At 40.8% G+C, this 18,738-nt stretch overlaps 1 protein-coding gene and 1 long non-coding RNA gene across 9 annotated transcripts in view; one reads left to right on the forward strand and one right to left on the reverse strand.

Annotated features, from left to right (window-relative positions):
- ANO6 (anoctamin 6) overlaps window positions 1–18,738 on the forward strand; it is a 187,854-nt gene that overhangs the window by 150,928 nt on the left and 18,188 nt on the right. For all 8 annotated transcript variants that reach the window (XM_023643422.2, XM_023643421.2, XM_070271287.1 and 5 more), the window contains 5 exons: window positions 1,848–1,925; window positions 7,030–7,255; window positions 8,291–8,460; window positions 8,655–8,752; window positions 15,120–15,250. In XM_023643422.2, the coding sequence (XP_023499190.1) occupies window positions 1,848–1,925; window positions 7,030–7,255; window positions 8,291–8,460; window positions 8,655–8,752; window positions 15,120–15,250 (703 nt within the window). The remainder of the gene's footprint in view (window positions 1–1,847; window positions 1,926–7,029; window positions 7,256–8,290; window positions 8,461–8,654; window positions 8,753–15,119; window positions 15,251–18,738) is intronic.
- LOC138924794 (uncharacterized) overlaps window positions 13,521–18,738 on the reverse strand; it is a 56,767-nt gene continuing 51,549 nt past the window's right edge. The window contains exon 3 of the long non-coding RNA XR_011440051.1: window positions 13,521–14,148. This is a non-coding gene — a long non-coding RNA (uncharacterized lncRNA). The remainder of the gene's footprint in view (window positions 14,149–18,738) is intronic.

The raw sequence follows: 18,738 nt of genomic DNA on the forward strand, positions 1-18,738 counted from the left end.
AAAAAATTAGACTCTATGACATATAGATGTGTAAGAAAAGAGCATTGGTTTTCATAGTTGATTCTCACTTTTTCTCATGCACCTTCGTTCTTACAGCCTCTTTTTCATCCTAGACTAGATGCCCCTTTATGTTGTACTAAGCCTCAGTCACTGCTCCACCTTCCGGTTGGGACGTGCACAGTATAGTGTGGCTTTTCTCCTGAGGTTGGAGAAAGGATGGAGGAAGAAGGGAAGCATTTTTTGAGGTCTAACTATGTTCAGGCACTGTACTAGACATTTCATATATGGGAAAGGTAAATTTGCTGCTGCAAAATAAAAAATAAAACTATATATCTCTCTGTATAAATATTCCAAAGCCAGTTGAAAGATGATCTTCGAATCATCTGCATTATTGCTTCTCTCCATCAACAGAAAATGTAGAGCTGATTGTACTTGCAGTTATCAGCATAGGGACAGTAGGTTTTGAATACGAATAACTCTTGGAAAGAAAATGCTTTTACCAAGAGCATCTGAAAATGTCTCCAACTATAGATTTTATAAACTGAATCACAGATTTACAGAATGTTGGCTCTAAAATGGACTAGAGGGAACAGTTCAACCTCCTCATTTTATAAATGGGAAAAAATGAGGTTATCAACAGAAGGTGACACTTGTCTTTTACAATATAATAAGCTTTAAATAATCCCCATTATGAGTAGTTCCCACTGTTTACTACGGAAGACAGAGTCAAAGCGTATGTTGTTGAAAGATTGTACATTCAGAAATAAAGGCTGAAACTTAGACAAAATTAGATGCTCATAATGTCTTGAGTACTGAAAAACAAAAGCTTATAATATTAGCAATGTAGGTAAAATACTGAAGAAAAGTCAACTGGTAATTTAAACCTGCCAAGTTTAAATTTAAAATTGTCAACTAGTGAGTCAAATTTCCATTGGAACACTGCTTGTTAAAAAAGTGAAGATGAAGGTTCAAGTTTCTTGATCTTTCTTCCTCATTTTACTCTTGTTGCTAATGCCTCCTCCATTGGTTTAGAGAAGCCTGTAGTGTGCCGGTGAAGTCTTGGGGACGAAACTGTCTGAATTCACATCTGAACACAGCAACTTACTAGCTGAATGATCTTGGACAAATTGTTTAACTTCTCTTTGCCATAGTTTCCTCAACTGTAAAATGGGAATAATAGAGTTGCTTCCTCACATGATGCTAGTAAGAATTGATTGACTTAATGTATAGAACCTACTTAGAGTAGTACCTGGCGTAGAGTAAATGCCGTGTAAGTTCTGGCAGCTATTATTATACAATAGCTACTCTTACAATCCTGGTAAATCTTGAGAAGTATTGATTTCTTCTCTGAAAATTTTAAATATAGTCATAATAAACTATAAAATGGAAACTCTAAAAGTTCATAGCTATACCAAATTAATATATAAAGCTCAACTAAGAAACACCTAATGGAGACCTGGTATTTGCAGACAGCCATGAAATATTTTGTCTTGCATGGGCCCTGTGCTATCATGGTAGCCACTTCTAAAATCCAAGACAAGCTCAGGAGTGTACTTACAGCTTGGCGTTGTCAGATACCAGACTCTGGCGCTCAGGTCATGGCAAATAAACAGTTTATTATTCACGCTTACATTTTCAGAAAATATTATGAAAATGAACACTGCTCGTGTTTTGTTTGTTTGTTTGAAGTTGTTAACAAACAACACGCAATTAAAGTAAGGAGGCTATGTTTGAAAACTAATTTTTTAAAACACGAAGCCTAGGATTTAGTGACTGATCAGAAGAAAAATCATTTCATTGGAGTGAATCCCTTGATTGACTAAAATTCTTTTTTTTGTTTTAATTAGGAGGAGGAACGCATTCCGTTTACTGCCTTCGGAAAATGTATACGAATGACCGTGTGTGCAAGTGCTGTCTTGTTCTGGGTAAGAGTCCGTCGCAGATGTTTTAATATCTAATTTTAAATGTCAAGAAAAACGAAAAGCCAAGCTGGAAAGTATGTAGCCTCAGAGAGAATTGTTTCCAGAGAACTACTTAGCCACCACATGGAGCTACTCTTGAGGTTTCAAAATATCCGTCTCTTCTTAGTGGTTCGTTGAATTTCTTTCACCTCATTTGTTTAAATCAGATCAATGCTTTGGGATTTTCCAGTTTCTGGGGAAGAGACCAAATGGGAGGCAGTAAGAATTCTAAAATTTTCCAACGGTAACAATTAAAATTAATTAATTAACAATTAAAATGTCTAGGAATAGCCTTAACCAAAAGATAATAGGAACTATCAAAGAAAACATGAAAACCACTGAAAGACATAAAAGAAGTCTTAAAACAAATGATTCTAGATAAAAAGACATTATTTCTAAAATATCGCAATTTATGAAATTAATTTTTATTATTGGTAAAATCATATTAGTCATATAATAATTAGTAATATAATGAGAGTTTATTGGCTCAAGAATAGCCAGATTAGTGAATAGGACACGAAGCCCAGATATGGGCCCTGTTATCAATAGTAATTTAACAAATGAGAAGGGAGGCATTATAAATCAGTGGGATAAGTAAAGATTATTCAATAGATGGTAGTGGAACACTTGTTAGCTATTTGAGGGAAAAAGTAAAGACTGAAACCATACTATGAACCACATACTGTAATAAGTTCCAGAAACATTCAAAAAAAGTCACACCATAAAAAACTAGAAATAAATATTGGTGACTATACAGTCTCTAGATGTCAAAAGACTTTCTAAACTTAATAGCAATGGAAAAAATTTCAGAGGGAAATATTTAAAGATTTCCATACATCCAAATCTTCCTAAGTTTAAACAAAACATCAGAAGAAATATTGTCAACAAATAGGGCAAAGGGATAATCTCTTCAATACATAGAGTCCAGAGCATTTCTAAGATAACACCAAAGGTCCCAGGAGCTAAGGAGACAGAGAAACATGAATAGACATTCAGAAGAGAAAAAAATATCATGGCATGTGTCATACCTCAATAGTAATTGAATCAGTGCACATTAAAATGAAGGACAGTTTTTCACTTCTGAAGTGATACGGCTCAGTGTGTGTGAGGATGAAGTGTATTGATGAGCTCCTCTCACACCTAGGCTATTGGAATTTGACAGTGCTCTGGCCTTCTTAGAAAGCAGTTTGGCAGTACATATCACGAGGCAAAAATATTCACGTGCTGGGGCCGGCCCTGTGGCTCAGCAGTTAAGTGCACATGTTCTGCTTCGGCGGCCTGGGGTTCGCTGGTTTGGATCCCGGGTGCAGACATGGCACTGCTTGGCAAGCCATGCTGTGGTAGGCATCCCACACAGAAGGTAGAGGAAGATGGGCATGGATGTTAGCTCAGGGCCAGTCTTCTTCAGCAAAAAGAGGAGGATTGGCAGCAGTTAGCTCAGGGCTAATCTTCCTCAAAAAAAAATATATATTCATATGCTTTAATCCACTAATTCAGCTACATCTCAGCCAAAATATCCTACTTCCAACCCTTCATACAGTGGGGTATTGTGTGGCCATGAAAAGTATGTCCATGAAAAATTTTTGCCGTGTAAAAATGTTATGAAGGAATTATGCCTATATGTAGATGTAGATACATTTTTTTCCTATTTCTCTTTTTTTTTTAGTTAGGAGTCTTTCAATTGTAGGTGACAGAAAATCAATCTCCACTTGGTTTAAACAACAGCAACAAAAATGGGGGTGAGTGGGATTTATCGGTTCCTGTAACTGAAAATCCCAGGTTTGAGGTATGGCTTCAGTCAAGGACAGATGCTGCGGCCCAGATGACATCAACGGCTATGTTTTGTTCTGTCTTCATTCTGTTCCTAGTGGTCTCCCAATATGGTGGTTCAAGGCTCTCCCTTATGGTCACAAAATGGCTGCAGCATTCCAGATCTCACATCATATTCAAGCCAAGAGAGGTCTCTTTTAGCATCTTCCTCTATTGACAGAGGAAGCTTTTCTTCCCCATGGGAGCTGGCAGATATCTCCTCACATCTCAGTGGCTCTTATATTATCAGTCCTTGAATCAGTTGCTGAGGCCAATAGGATGAAACACCTGTTTGTCTCAAACCAATCAGGATCTACCTCTGGAGCCCAGAGTCGAGTCCAGCCCAAACCACAGGACTGAAAGTAGAGAAGAAGTTATTCCCTGGAAGCAAAGTCTGGATCCTGGGCCTGGTGCTGTGACCGAGTGGTTAAGTTTATATGCTCTGCTTTGGGGGCCTGGGGTTTGCTGGTTCAGATCCTGGGCACAGACCTAGTATCGCTCATCAAGCCATGCTGGGTCAGCATCCCACATAGAAGAACTAGAAGAACCTACAAGTGGGGTATATAACTATGTACTGGAGAGCTTTGGGGAGAAAAAAAAAAAAAGGAAGATTGGCAAGAGATGTTAGCTCAGGGCCAGTCTTCCTCACCAAAAAAAAAAAAAAACAAAAAAAAACTGGGTCCTCTTCTAAGACTGGGAACAGATCCAAGGTTGCAAAAGCAAGCAGTATCCACTACAGGGTACTTTCAAATTTTCCTTAATAAGCATGCAATAAAGTTATGACCAGGGGGCCAGCCTGATGGTGTAGCAGTTAAGTTCGTGCACTCCACTTTGGCAGTCCAGGGTTTGCCAGTTTGGATCCTGGGCGCAGACCTATGCACTGCTTATCCAGCCATGCTGTGGCAGGCGTCCCACATATAAAGCAGAGGAAGATGGGCTCAGGGCCAATCTTTCTCAGCAAAAAGAGGAGGATTGGCAGCAGATGGTAGCTCAGGGCTAATCTTCCTCAAAAAAATAAAAAGTTATGATCAGAAAAGTATTTTAAAGTTATAATCAGAAAAGATATGTAAGAAACTTGAGGAAGGAGAATGAAAAGCTTCCCAGCCTCCTATGAAGAAATATTGAACCTATCAAGTGCCCCAAAGAAGTATGGAAACATGTCGAGTTTGTAAAAGCTCTGAAATGAATTAGAATTCATTTCATAAACCATGTGGGAGCAGTGCCATGTCAAGGTTAGCGTGTCTTTGGAACCTTTGAGTATCTCAGCTCTTTCGCTTACTATTGGCTTAATTTGGGGCTTAATCTCTCTGTGGTTCCATTTCCTCATCTGTAAAGGAGGTGTAATACTACCTATCTCACAGGGCTGTTGTGGGGATTTAAAAAACAGATGTGTACTGAGGTGAATAGTAAACATTTAAAGAATCTTAAGAGGGGCCAGCCCAGTGGCATAGTAGTTAAGTTTGCATGTTCCGCTTTGGCAGCCCAGGGTTCACCAGTTCAGATCCCAGGCACGGACCTAGTACCCGCTCATCAAGCCATGCTGTGACAGCATCCCACATCAATAGAGGAAGATGGGCACAGGTGTTAGCTCAGGGCCAGTCTTCCTCACACACACACACATACACACACACACACACAAAATCTTAATGACTATAATTACTTAATACTTGAAATATTATGAAGATAATTTTTTAAATACATACCATCAAATGGCCTGTATGTGTTGTGCTGAGTGAGGAAGACTTGATATATTTTCTCTTGTAGCACATTTTTGTCAGCCTTGGCTAATTTTCACATACACTCATGCACACACAAAAATGTTATTCCTTTCGCAAATGTTAAGCCTTAACTATGAAGGAAAGGAGATGAGAGAGATTAGAGGAGGAAATATAATGCCTTCTCTACAAACTGGTGGCTCGACAAGTAGGAAAAGCATCTTGCTAACACTTGGTCGCCAAAATCATTGCTAACTTTTATATGGTATTTTTCATGTGCCTGGGCTTAATGTGCTCCATGTTTTTACCCAAAGTAACTCACTGAATGCTCACAACAGTCCTGTAAGTAGTTGCTGTTGTTATCCCCGCATTATACAGATGAGGAAATTAAAGCCCAAAAGGGTGAGTAATTTGCACCAGGTCCCACAGCTCGTGGCAGAGCTGGGATTCAAAGGCTCCAGGACTGTGGTTGGACTCACCCCCTTCACTGCTCTCCGCAGGCCTCCCGCGGTGACTGTAAACAACATGACATGTTTCACTTGGTCCTGAACTTCACATTCTTCGCAGCTTTTCTCTCTTGTGGTAGTTATCACGAGCAGTCGGACACATCGAGTACCTGCTTCTGGAGTAAGTCCAAGAAAGTAGATGCAGGGCTAACAGTTTCAAAATGGGACCTTTAATCTGTGTTGTTCAGTGGCCAGAGAAAACCTACCGAGTGGGGCAGTGAAATTCTACCACGTGCAAACTATGCTTCGGACGCCCCCACCAACACTGGGTGTGTGCAGTCAAAACTACAGTGGATTAATGAAATGAATCTTGTGCAAAGTCACATATGAATAACTGCCAGCTTAAACTCTTAAGATCCAAGTGTGAAAAATGGGTGAAGCTTTTATCAGCAGAGACCTGCTGCCATTCCAGCAGTGACCTCGGGCACCTCTGCATCTTCATTGGTCCCCTTCAGAACCTCACCTGCTGCGGGTTGTTAAGACAAGAGCTAGCGGCTGCTGACCCTTGAACCAGCGATGAGTTCTCTGTTGGAAGGAAACATATCCCCTTTATAGATTATAACTGAGCAAAAACACTAATTCATAACCTAAATCTGTAATTATAGAAGCGATGTTTTTACTGGTTCTGCTATACAGAAACCTTTTTCTTCTACCAGAACCTGCTACCATTAATCCCATTTTTACGCTATCTGAAGATACATTCTCTCTTTTTTTAATGGACCTTCTTTTTTAAAGTATTAAATTTACAGAAAAATTGCACAAAAAGTACAGAGTCCCCATATACCCCTCACGCCCTGCACACAATTTCTCCTATTGTTAACATCTTACTTGAGTGGGTATACTCTCTTTGGACTTCCATCATTCCTTTTCCTTTCTTTGGAATTTAACATGCCCGATTCGCATCTCTCTTGTGGCAGTTATATGAAATTTACATCACTTCACACATGCACCTTGTCCATTTAAGTGTGACGCCAATTTTTAAGTATAGAAATATGATTATGGCTGTGTCTCATGCTGCTGTGTTTCTTGTGTTTTCAGGTCCTATTGATCATCGCTTCAGTTATTGGGATCATTGTCTACAGGCTGTCGGTGTTCATAGTATTTTATGCAAAACTTCCCAAGGCCTCTAATACGACAGACCCAATCCAGAAATATCTGACTCCACAGACAGCCACGACCATTACTGCTTCCATCATCAGCTTCATCATCATCGTGATTCTGAACATGATGTATGAAAAAGTGGCAATCATGATTACTAACTTTGGTAAGGTCCTACAATAGCTTAGGTCATTCCTAAGACATTTTTAGGACCTGGTAAAAATAGAGACTGTATCTTTTAGGCATTTTAATTCCAGGATGTTAGAATTTTTAGCAAATTTCAAGTGTAAACATATTTTCTCTAGCTTGTATAGGAAATGAATTATCTACAGCTTTGCATTACTAAAAGGGACAAAGCAAAGACATCATTATAATGTCCAAGCTCTGTGTAAACAGATCAGTGCTGAATAATATTTTCAATTACATTAGATCATGTACCCTATTGTTGAAAGTAAATGGTCTCTTTATTGCAAATAAGTGGAATAGTGTCATGGTTCCAGGGGCAAATATGCTCCTCTGTTGCTGAGAGGACAAGTAATCACTCTGTTGCGTGCCTTCCCCCCCCCCATGCTGTTCATTTTAATATAGATCCATTCTCATCAGCGCTGGCTTTTGTAATAAATGTTTCTTCTCTCTGGCTTGTATCCCAGGCAGCTGCTTAGTGGCCTGAGTTACGTGCTTCCCACACATTGCATATGCCTGGGTCGTTCTCCAAATGGTCTGCTTGGTGGTCATCTCCTAAAAATGATCAGACCGCTTTAAATCCTAAACTAGGAGGATGACCCATTTCCCATTTTATCTTCCCCAAACGCTTCGAGTAAGTTGCCCCTTGTTTTGCTTGTTTTCTTCAACAGATCGACCTTACTGCAATTCAGGAAGACAAGAGAATACATTTAGCAGACTATTCAAAAGTAACTTTCTGTCAATTTATTTGATAGCATTGTGCTTGTAAATTTTAAGGAAGAGTTGAATATTTTCTGCCTTGTGGGGCTATTATATTCCTGGGGCGGGGGAACTCCTAGAACAATGTGTGAACTTGGAAGTAACACAGTAGCTATATTAAGGAATTCAAAACAGCTTTAAGGGAAACTGTGAATTGTATTTTTTTTTTAACATGTTAACTCATGTATCAGTGTCTTTGATTAGGATCTCAAAGCTGTTGACAATTTTGAAATCCTACTTTTCTTTGTTTTAATTACAGAACTCCCAAGGACCCAAACTGATTATGAGAATAGCCTAACCATGAAGATGTTCTTATTCCAGTTTGTCAACTACTACTCTTCATGTTTCTACATTGCATTCTTTAAGGGCAAATTTGTGGGTTATCCAGGAGATCCAGTTTATTGGCTGGGAAAATACAGAAATGAAGAGGTATGAATATAGAATTGTATTCTCTTGACAATCGAAGTTGCTTCATGTTTTCTCTCAGTTTCCCGATGAACAGTTTTTTCATTGTATATTCCTTAGATTTTATTTTAGTCTAAACAGAATATCAGAAAAAATAAAATTGCTATTTCATGTTAGACCCGTCTAAAATTTAAATGAGATTTTCTTAACATTTCCAGTGTGATCCAGGTGGCTGTCTCTTTGAATTGACAACGCAGCTGACAATAATCATGGGAGGAAAATCAATCTGGAATAACATACTAGAGGTGGTATTTCCGTGAGTATTAAGTTGTGTGACCTTGGGGATAGGACAAGTGATAAAACAGCCCACCCATGCAAGTCATTTACCTACAGCTCCGCACAGCGGAATGCCCACCTCTAAAATAGAGTAGAGGGGCCGGCCCGGTGGCACAGTGGTTGAGTTCGCACGTTCTGCTTCTCAGCGGCCCGGGGTTCGCCGGTTCGGATCCCAGGTGTGGACATGGCACTGCTTGGCACACCATGCTGTGGTAGGCATCCCATGTATAAAGTAGAGGAAGATGGGCATGATGTTAGCTCAGGGCCAGGCTTCCTCAGCAAAAAAGAGGAGGACTGGCAGTAGTTAGCTCAGGGCTAATCTTCCTCAAAAAATTTAAAAAAAAAATTAAAAAAATAAAATGGAGTAGACTTGGGGCCCGGCCCCGTGGCCAAGTGGTTAAGTTCATGCGCTCTGCTTCAGTGGCTCAGGGTTTCGCCAGTTCAAATCCTGGCCGCGGACATGGCACCACTCGTCAGGCCATGCTGAGGAGGCATCCCACATGCCACAACGAGAAGGACCTGCAACTGAAAATACACAACTATGTACCGGGGGCCTTTGGGGAGAAAAAGAAAAAAATTTTTTAAAAAAACCATGTTAAAATAGAGTAGACTCTATGGTTATTAAAGGTCTCCATACAAGGTGATCCCAACCAATGGTGTAAATATGTTTACACCATTAAATCCAGCATTTAATTATTAAGTTTAAAAACTCCTTCTTTATATTTACCTTAAATCCCCACCTGCTATAGTTTATGCCTATTAGCCCTGTTAGCTGTTGGTGGCTGACTGATGTAGCCCTTTGAGGGGTGGCCCTTGTTAGAGCCGTGAACTAAGTATTTCCACAACTTCTCACAACTTTCTCCTCCCTTTATACCATGCATTTGAAAATCAGTAGTAGGGGTTGGCCCCGTGGCCGAGTGGTTAAGTTCGCACACTTCGCTTTGGCAGCCCAGGGTTTTGCCGGTCCAGATCCTGGGCATGGACATGGCACCGCTCGTCAGGCCACAGTGAGGTGGCATCCCATATGCCACATGACTGGAGGGCCCCACAACTAAAAACACACAACTATGTACTAGGGAGGCTTTGGGGAGAAAAAGGAAAAATGAAATCTTTAAAAATAAGTAATAGTAGTTTGTTGAGTTCCTAGGATGTGCTAGTCACTATCATATATATCTCACGTAATCTTCCAAACTATCCTTATTTTTAATGTCCCTTTTGCAAATGAAGATTTGAGAAGAACGTATGTTAGCTAAGGTCACACTGTCCTTTTAAATTTTAGTTTAAGCCTGATCCCATATTAGTGGAAGGTCCAATGCCACCTGCGATTTCTGGGAGCTCAGTATTAGTTTTCTATTGTTGCTGTAACAAATCTCCACAAACTTAATGGTCATAGGAGGGAAAAAAAAACCCACCACAAAACAACACAGATTTAATATCTTATGGTTCCTTAAGTCAGAAGTCTGGCACAGGTCTCACTGGGCTAAAGTCAAGGTGTTAGCAGGACTGGGTTCCTTCCTGAAGGTTCTATGGGAATCTGTTTCTGTGCCTTTTCTGGCTTCTAGAGGCCGTCCACATTCCTTGGCATGTAACCTCTTTTCTCCATCTCAAAGCCAGCAACGTTGCATGTCTTTGACTCTTCCGCTCTGTCACATCTCCCCTCCTCTCCCTTCTTTTCTGCCTTCTACTTCTAATGACCCTGGGATTACCTTGGGCCCACCTGAATAATCTCCCTTTCTTAAAGTCAGCTGATTAGCAACCGTAACTCCATATGCAACCGTAATTCCCCTTTGCCATGTCACCTAACGTATTCATAGACGTCATAACCTAACATAGACATCTTTGGGGGGGGGGGGGCATTTTTCTGCCTGTCACACTTAGCTTTTCAAGATAATTTCTGGCTCTGAGTTTCTCCTCTCACAAAATTTTTGATCTGTCTTCTGTCTTGGCTCCCACATCTATACTCTCTACTCTGGGCCAACCTGAATGTAGAGTGTAGCCCCTCTCCTTAGCATCCTCCACAACCACTCACACAAGCATGCTTTACTGATGTTTGGGGCACGGAGGCAGAAATTCAAAAAACTTTAATTTTGAAATTTAAAAAAACCTCCATCTTTTTAAAGACTTTCATCCCACTAAACAACTGGGGTTTGGTTTGGTTTGGTTTGGTTTTTAACTTATCACCCGTCTATGTAGGCTCCAGTCTCCTGCCATTTTACTTGTCTTCCCTCTACCACATACAGCTTCACTTTCTTTCTTCTTCTCTCTTCTCCCCATTACTAAGTTTCTGTTCATTCTCTTTGTAGAGCAGTGAAATTCTTTTCTTCCTATTTTTATAGAGCAGAAATCTCTGGATTTCAGTGTGTCCTTTCATATTTTTTCACCAGGGCTTCATCGTCCATCTTCAAGGTGAATTAGCAGGGTCAGTCTCTAAACAAAGACATCCCCCTCCTCCCAAAACAAGGTTCTGATCTTAGCTGTGAAGTTAATATTTTTTTTTACCCTACTGTGTCCCTTACCTTTGTTGAGCTCATATTCAGATTTTTCCAGATGAGTAAAGGTAGGTCATGCGCAAACACTGTGTTTCTATATGAAAATAAATAGAGGAAAGGCTTAACTCAGATTTTTAAAAAGCATTTTCTGAAGCAAGTAGGTTAATTATTTAACACTAAATTTTCATGACTAATTGGTTGTCAGTGAGCAATTTTCTGATTTAAAAAATTAGGTGTGGAGGGTATATTTCCTAAACAGGTGCTGAGAAATTCATATGAAATGAAACTTGATCACATGAAATATTTTAAAATAAAGGATGTGTTATCGTATCCATGGTCTGTTTGTACCTTCAAGTAAAATTGTTCTATTACTCCATTGTGGCAAATTACAGTGACCTGAACTTTGCCTTCAGTTGTTTCTACCCCTGGCCTAAAATATTAGGCAATGTGGTTTTGAATTATCTTTCCCTTGTTTGAAAGCTGGGAATGCTAAGTGTTAGCCAAATTAGAGAGTGACTTGCGCTCTTCTCTCCACTGCTTCTTCTCTTTGCATAAATGCTGGTTTCCTTCCTCCTTTTTTCAGGCAAAATCTTAACATGCCAAAGATGTATCAGTCACTCTTGCTACTTGAAACTGTATCCATCCCAAAAATACATAGCAAGGGAGAGACAAGCCTTATAAGTCAAGGGCTGATTTCATGCCATTTAAATATTTCAAAAGGAACACAGTGATGTGAGTTTCACCATCAACTTACTTCCTCCTCCTCCCGACCCGACTTGGAGTCCTTGACTAGGATTCTTGGAGCAAATGAAGAAGCCTGTCTGGCCCTGTGATCCAGTTCCCTTTGAGCTCTCTCCAGTACCGAAGGCAGTACCTGGCATTGCGTGGGCACTCAGTCAGAAGCACTGGAGGGAGGGAGTGACTCACATGCTTCAAATACATGACATCAGTAAATTAATAGAGTTGTTTGTAGAAACCAGAGAACGACCACAGAGCTCTTTGGTCTTCCCAGCCTCACTTAGTATTTTGATATTTGAGCATTCCTGGGAATTTTATTCTGTACTTGACGAAAGGCTGGTACAATTCCTGCATTAAGCAACTCGCTCTAGAGAGAGAAACTTTTATGATAAAATGTTAAGGAAAATAGAGGCCGGCCCGGTGGCACAATGGTTAAGTTTGCACATTCTGCTTCAGCGGCCAGAGGTTTGCCAGTTAGGATCCCAGGTGCGGACCTATGCACTGCTTATCCAGCCATGCTGTGGCAGGCATCCCACATACAAAGTAGAGGAAGATGGGCATGGACATTACCTCAGGGCCAGTCTTCCTCAGCAAAATTAGAGGATTGGCGGCAGATGTTAGCTCAGGGCTAATCTTCCTCAAAAAAAAAAAAAGTTAAGGAAAATAGAGTTAAATATCCAAAATGCCAAGAGCATCATCCTTTGGTGTTTACATAATGGATGGCTGTAATTTTCTTCCTTGGTATGTTTTCTGTATTTTCTACAATGGGTATGCACTGCACTACTTATATAATAAGAAAACGTGAACTGCTATGAGAGAAAATATCCCTTCTCAAGATATGATTTGGCTAGAGGATGAACCAGAGACATACAATAAGAAAATCCTAAATACAGGTCCCCCTCACTATCCACACTCACTCTGTAAGTTCTGGAACAGTAAACTCGAGAATGAAATAGATTCAGTTAGTGAAGGATGCTTGTATTCAAAATTAGCAAGTAGGAATACTGTAGCATGTCCTAAACAGGAATGGTGATTATCTGTAGGGTGTGGATTAAGCATGATAATGTAGATACAAAGACAAAATGAGGTGTAAAATGCTTCACACTGTGCTTTACACATAACAAGTACTTAGTGAAGGGCAACTTATTCTGCTGCTGTTATGTTAATATGCATGGTAAATTCCTAAGAAAATTATTTTGTAACCCCTGCTAAAGGGAGGAAGCTGCTGGCCTTGGTGGGGGGAAGAAGTATCTGGCACCTGGGGCCTTATCTCAGACTTGACTGATTCCAGAGCTCTGGGTTGGGGTATAGGATGCTGCACTATCAACAAGCCTTGCATGTCATTCTGATGGTGCTGATGTGGGATCCACCAATCCAGACAGCACTGTGTCCCCAAGCCAAGAGTCTAAGTAACTTAAGCCTTATTTCTGGTTGGCTTCAGCTAGCATAGCCTGTATTGGTCAAGAGAAAAGTCCCACGCAGCGGGTTTTGATGTGTTAGGAAGTGTGCTAAATACCTTACCTGTTTTAAATCATTTAATCCCAACAGCAACCCTGGGAAGTGCAGGTTTTTATCCCCCAACTTCATTTGAACTTGACTAAAGTTAAATGGCAAGTAAGCAATGAAGTGTGGGTCCAGATTGAGGAGTGTCTGAGTCCATATCCCGTCCACTTTCCACAGTCTCCTGCTGTGTCCCCAATGTCATAGAAGAGGAAGAAGTGGAGAAAGATTGTGAAGCCAGGGGCATATTCCGTTGTAGAGAAATCTCCCCTTAATAAACCTTGGGGAGAGGTCAGTGATACGTTAACACTGAGGTCAGTAGCAGTGGGAAACCCAGCACAGTGAGCTCTCTCTAACTCATATTTTACACGGTGCATGTGCCTGTAGGCAGCGTACACAACCGTCTTGACAGGAGTGTGACGCCTTCTCATTGTCTGAATTTGAAATCCATACAAACGTGGTGTTTAATCAGCCAAAGCTTAGCCAGATGTTTCTATCTGTATTTGAAGTTGTTTGTTGTTGTGCCTCTTCTGATGAGCTCCACGAGTAAACCACAAGCCAGCTGTTGCTTTAGGGGACAACGGTTCTTTAGGCTACAGGTGCACACTTCATTTCACTGCCAACGCTGATTCCTTTTCAGGACAAATGGCTGTAAAGAAGGGGAAAGCATTTATCTGGGACGCTAGGCTTTGAGAAAGGAAAAAACATAACACATAAGAAAGACAGCAGACAGCTCTGGGGGGGGCAGTATCCAGTAGTGGGCAGAGCGCCGGGCCGCCATTTGAGGCTGTGTCTTCTGGTTCTTCACTCTGACTTGAGGAGGCATTTCACTTCTCTGGTCCTTGATTTGTTCGGCTTAAAATAGGGTCTTGGACCTGTTTTATCTAATGTCAAAGTATGTCACTTTTCTCTCAGTGACCGACCCTCAATGGCTCCCCACTTCCCTCAGAGTAAAAAATGCCCCAATCCTCACAGTGATCTCTTAGGCCCCAACCCCCTACTGGCCCTGGACCACATCAGCCTCTATGCTGTCCATCAAATGTGGGAGGCCTGCCTGCTCCTGCCTCCAGGGCTCTTCAGTGCTGTTCCCTCCACCCCTTTGCCTCCGTCACACCCTTATTGGAATGTCCCTCTTACCCAGGCCTTCCCTGCCACCGTCCCCCCCCACGCCCCCCCCCCCACCGCAGATGTAGACCCTCTCCCTTCCTTGCCCCACTTTATTCTCCTGCACAGCACTTGTCACCAGCTCACATACCATGTCTGTCTTTTATTTTCTCTGCTGATTTTCCTACTGGAAAGACCATTTTGAATAAGATGGAAATTAAAAAAAAACTAAATCAAATGGGGGAAAATATCTTTTAAAAATCAACCTGCCCCCATGGAGAGGAGGTAGGAGAAAAAATAGCAATTAGAATTTTGATAGACCCAGGTGTATAGTCAGTACTATTTTTCAAAATATTTTGGGGTAGAGAGGCAGAAATAAAAAATTTAGCATGAAAACAAGAAGTTTGTGTAGTTATATACATACAAGATTATGTATTCAGCTTCAGATATCAGCAAAATACTTTGATGACCTTGGTCTGATAATGTTCTGATGTATAATTTGATCTTTTTTGGCAGCTGGGTCATGAATATATGTAGACTGTATTTCACGGCTTCGAGCACAGAAAAGAAGACCCCACGATGGGAACAGGACTACCACCTGCAGCTCATGGGAAAACTGGGGTTATTTTATGAATATCTTGAAATGAGTAAGTCCTTTGTGAAGTTTTACGTGATATAAATTACATTGGAGCATGTTTGGGATCCCAAGAGCACCCATTATTGAGCCAAATAATTCTCCAGCATATTGAAATGAAGAGGAGTATGTTTTTCTCCACTAGACAAAATTATACAGTCAGGCTTTCCAATAAGGTGACTGTGTGTATCTTTGTCAATATTTATGTTGTAGAAAGCTAAAGATTTATTACCAAGCAATGAAATGGAATATTCATTGAAGTACACATTCACCATTATTTCTCAGAGCATTTGAGCAGTGTTGTCTGAAAATGAACTCAGAACTATTGTTAGATGTGATTCAGCTTGGGCTGGAGTCCATGCAGGCGCAGCTGTTGGCCGATACACTTCTGAACCGGGTCGTTTAAGTAAGCCTGTACAGAAAGCCTGGAGGAGCCTGCTGCTCTGTGGCAGAAATGATCACAGGGTCTCCCCTTTCATACCTCACACCTGCCTTTGACAGCCTGTGAGGTGTGAATAGCTATCTATTTCTTCTGGCCAGTGGTTTCTGCCTGGTTCCTTGAGTGACCTCATGGTTAATCACTGGCTTGAATTCAAAACCTCTTTGCTGGTCTGGAATTACGATTTAGCACAGTTCCCCTCCTACTTGAATGTCTTTGCCCATTTGTGCGATATTTGCTTGGGCTCTGTTTCTCTTCACTTGCACTTGGTTTTGAGCTCTCAGTTGCCTTTAAATGGATACATCTCAAAATAGATTTCATAGGAAAACACCATCTTTTCTATTACGCATGACACGTTTCTATCTAATAGAAGGCTAACAATTTACGTGTTTTGCATCTGTCCCTTTCAGCTAACTGTTGCATTAAATTACAATTTTTTTAAACTTAGGAGAATAGAACAGGAAGTACAACACCTTGGTTGACAGGCCTTGCATTTCTGCATACAGGTTGGCGTGTTTGCAAAGGCTACCCCCCTTGTGGTTCCTGTTTACAAGTCTACAGATAGAGGGTGGTTTTTATTAAATCGCATTCTATATATAAAATAATTGCTTTTAAAAATATACATTATATGTAGAAACACATCTGCTTCCTTCGGTGAGTGAAAGGTTCCTCTTTAGCTTCTTCAGTCAACAACACTTTGCAGCCTGGAGTCTGATTTGAATTTCATTTTTGCTTTTTTAATGTTTCATGACCAGGTTCGATTAAGGGTGTAGCTTCAGTGCATAATGTAGGCTTTATATTTATTTATTTATTTGTTCTGTTTCTTTTCAAAAAGACTACAGTTACCTGTTATTCCAAAATGAGTCATAATTGTAAATATTTCTTATTGGAGCTATTATCAGCATCAGTAATAATGACGTTCTGGGGCAGAATATCATTTGTTATTTTAGCACAAAAAAAAACCTTGGAAAAAAGCTATTTTTCTGTACTTGATCAGTCAAATAAATGGCACGGAGAGGAAAAGTTATATGGTCATGCTTTGGGGAGAAGTTAATATGACTTTTAGAGTTTCATTATCTCATGAAAATAATTACCAAGTAAATAATTTGGCCTCACCCTACCCTACAAGAAAGGATGGAATAACAACTGTTAGAGACATATTTTTTAGATTTATTAAATTGTTTTTCTATTATCCAAATAATGTGGAATTAGAAGAATTAATCCTTTTCTGAGAGCAGGCAGTCTGTTATTCTGTATTCAGCACCAGAGTGAAATCTATTTTTTGTTCTTTTAGTTCGTATAGAGTTTTCAAGTGCCTCTTGAATTATTTTTGTTCTTCTAAAATAAATATAGAGCTCCTTTCGCCACGGTTTCCTCCCTCCTGTTTTTCCCGTGTTCATTAATGATGCCACCATCTACCTTTTTAATCAGCCTCCCAGCTGCTGAAGGGAACTGTCTTCTGACAGACCACCCTGGAGCCCTCCCCCTTGCGTAGGCCTTGCCCCCAGCCACCATCTCTGTTCCTCTCTGCCCACAGAGGGAACTAGAACTTGCCTCTGCCTGAAATACCTTTCTCTTCTTTTCTACCTGAGGAATTCCTGCCAAGCCTCAGCAGGAACCCTCAGCCCTTCACACAGATTTGCTGCTCTTTTCTCTAGGCATTAACAGCACCTGAGTCCTGTCTGATGGTATGTGATGGTGTGCATGCGTCTTTCCCTGGCTAGATTAGTCCTTTAGAGGTAGCTGCCCAGGCCTTTGCATCTTTCAGTCCTCAACTGGAGCACCACAGCCTGGTCCTAGTACTCATAAATATTTATTTAAGTGACTTGAGTTTGAAGTTTCAGCATACACATACAACTGTTAATTGAGTTTACATTAACATTGCCCCAGCCACCCCCACCAACTTCTATATAGCATATATGTTTTGGGTTTTTACTGAGTAAAATTTCTTTTTTATGTTATTTAGTGAATTTCCGACCATCCTTTGAAATTATTAGAGTAACCCTGGGGTGTTAACCAAAACTGCCTCCCTAAGTGTATGGTCCTGACTTCTGAGAACTCAGACACGGAACATAAGAGAAATAATCAGTCTTAAAATCTGGAAGCCATAAGGTACCATTTTAGACTTAGAGCACCACACAGCACCGACACCAGTCTCTTGAGCACTTGGTGATGCCTTCCCAGGGGCCAGGGCCCATAATTCAAGTGCGGTCTCAGAGCAGATTTGAAAGCGATGAAGTGGGCCCTGTTTGTCTCTGGTTCTGCCTCTTCCACCCTTGCCATGTTAACTTGACCTTGCCTTCCTTCATCCCCAAGTTCACTTTTAAAGACCTGTTAAAGCAGTGGCCTTCATATATAATTTTCTCCATTAGTTTACTGTAATTAATATCAACTGTTCCTCAACATCTCCTTGCACCCACCCCTGCACTCCCAGCACTCAGGCCTGCCATCCCCCTCCTCCCTCATCTCTGCTCTGTTTCTGCTCACCACGTGCAATGGTGTTTCCTCATCTTTGCAGGATGTGCTTTCCAAAATGGCAATTAGGTAACTGGGGGGCTTTGGAGGCCTCCTATCTCTTTACTCATTCATTCATTCATTCATTCAGTAAACATTTATTAAGCACCTGCTATGCCAAACACTGTATCAATTGCTGGGAATACCAAGACAAGTAAGACTTGGTGCCTGCCCTCACAGAGCCAAGTGAGGGGTAGAGAGTACTTGGTGGATTGTTAGGAAAGTGAATGCAAATCAGACTTCCTAGAGCAGGTGACATTTGAACTGGATTTTGAAGGGTGAATGGAAGTTAGCTGCCTAAAGTATGGTGGGGAAAATGGACATTTCATGCAGAGAGGTGGACACATTTAAAAGTACGAGGACATGAAACAGTTTGGCCAGGTCCAAGAATGGCGAGTAAATATGGCTAGAACAAAGGATCCATAGGTGGAAATACAAGGTAAGCAAGGGCTGTGTCATGATGGCTCTTGTGTACTTAGCCAGGGGACTTAAACTGATCCTTAAAGAAATATGATACATAAGAATATTTGTAAGCAAGAGAATTGTGT

Source organism: Equus caballus, chromosome 6, assembly GCF_041296265.1.
Source record: "Equus caballus isolate H_3958 breed thoroughbred chromosome 6, TB-T2T, whole genome shotgun sequence".
In the NCBI taxonomy this organism is placed as follows: Eukaryota; Metazoa; Chordata; class Mammalia; order Perissodactyla; family Equidae; genus Equus; species Equus caballus.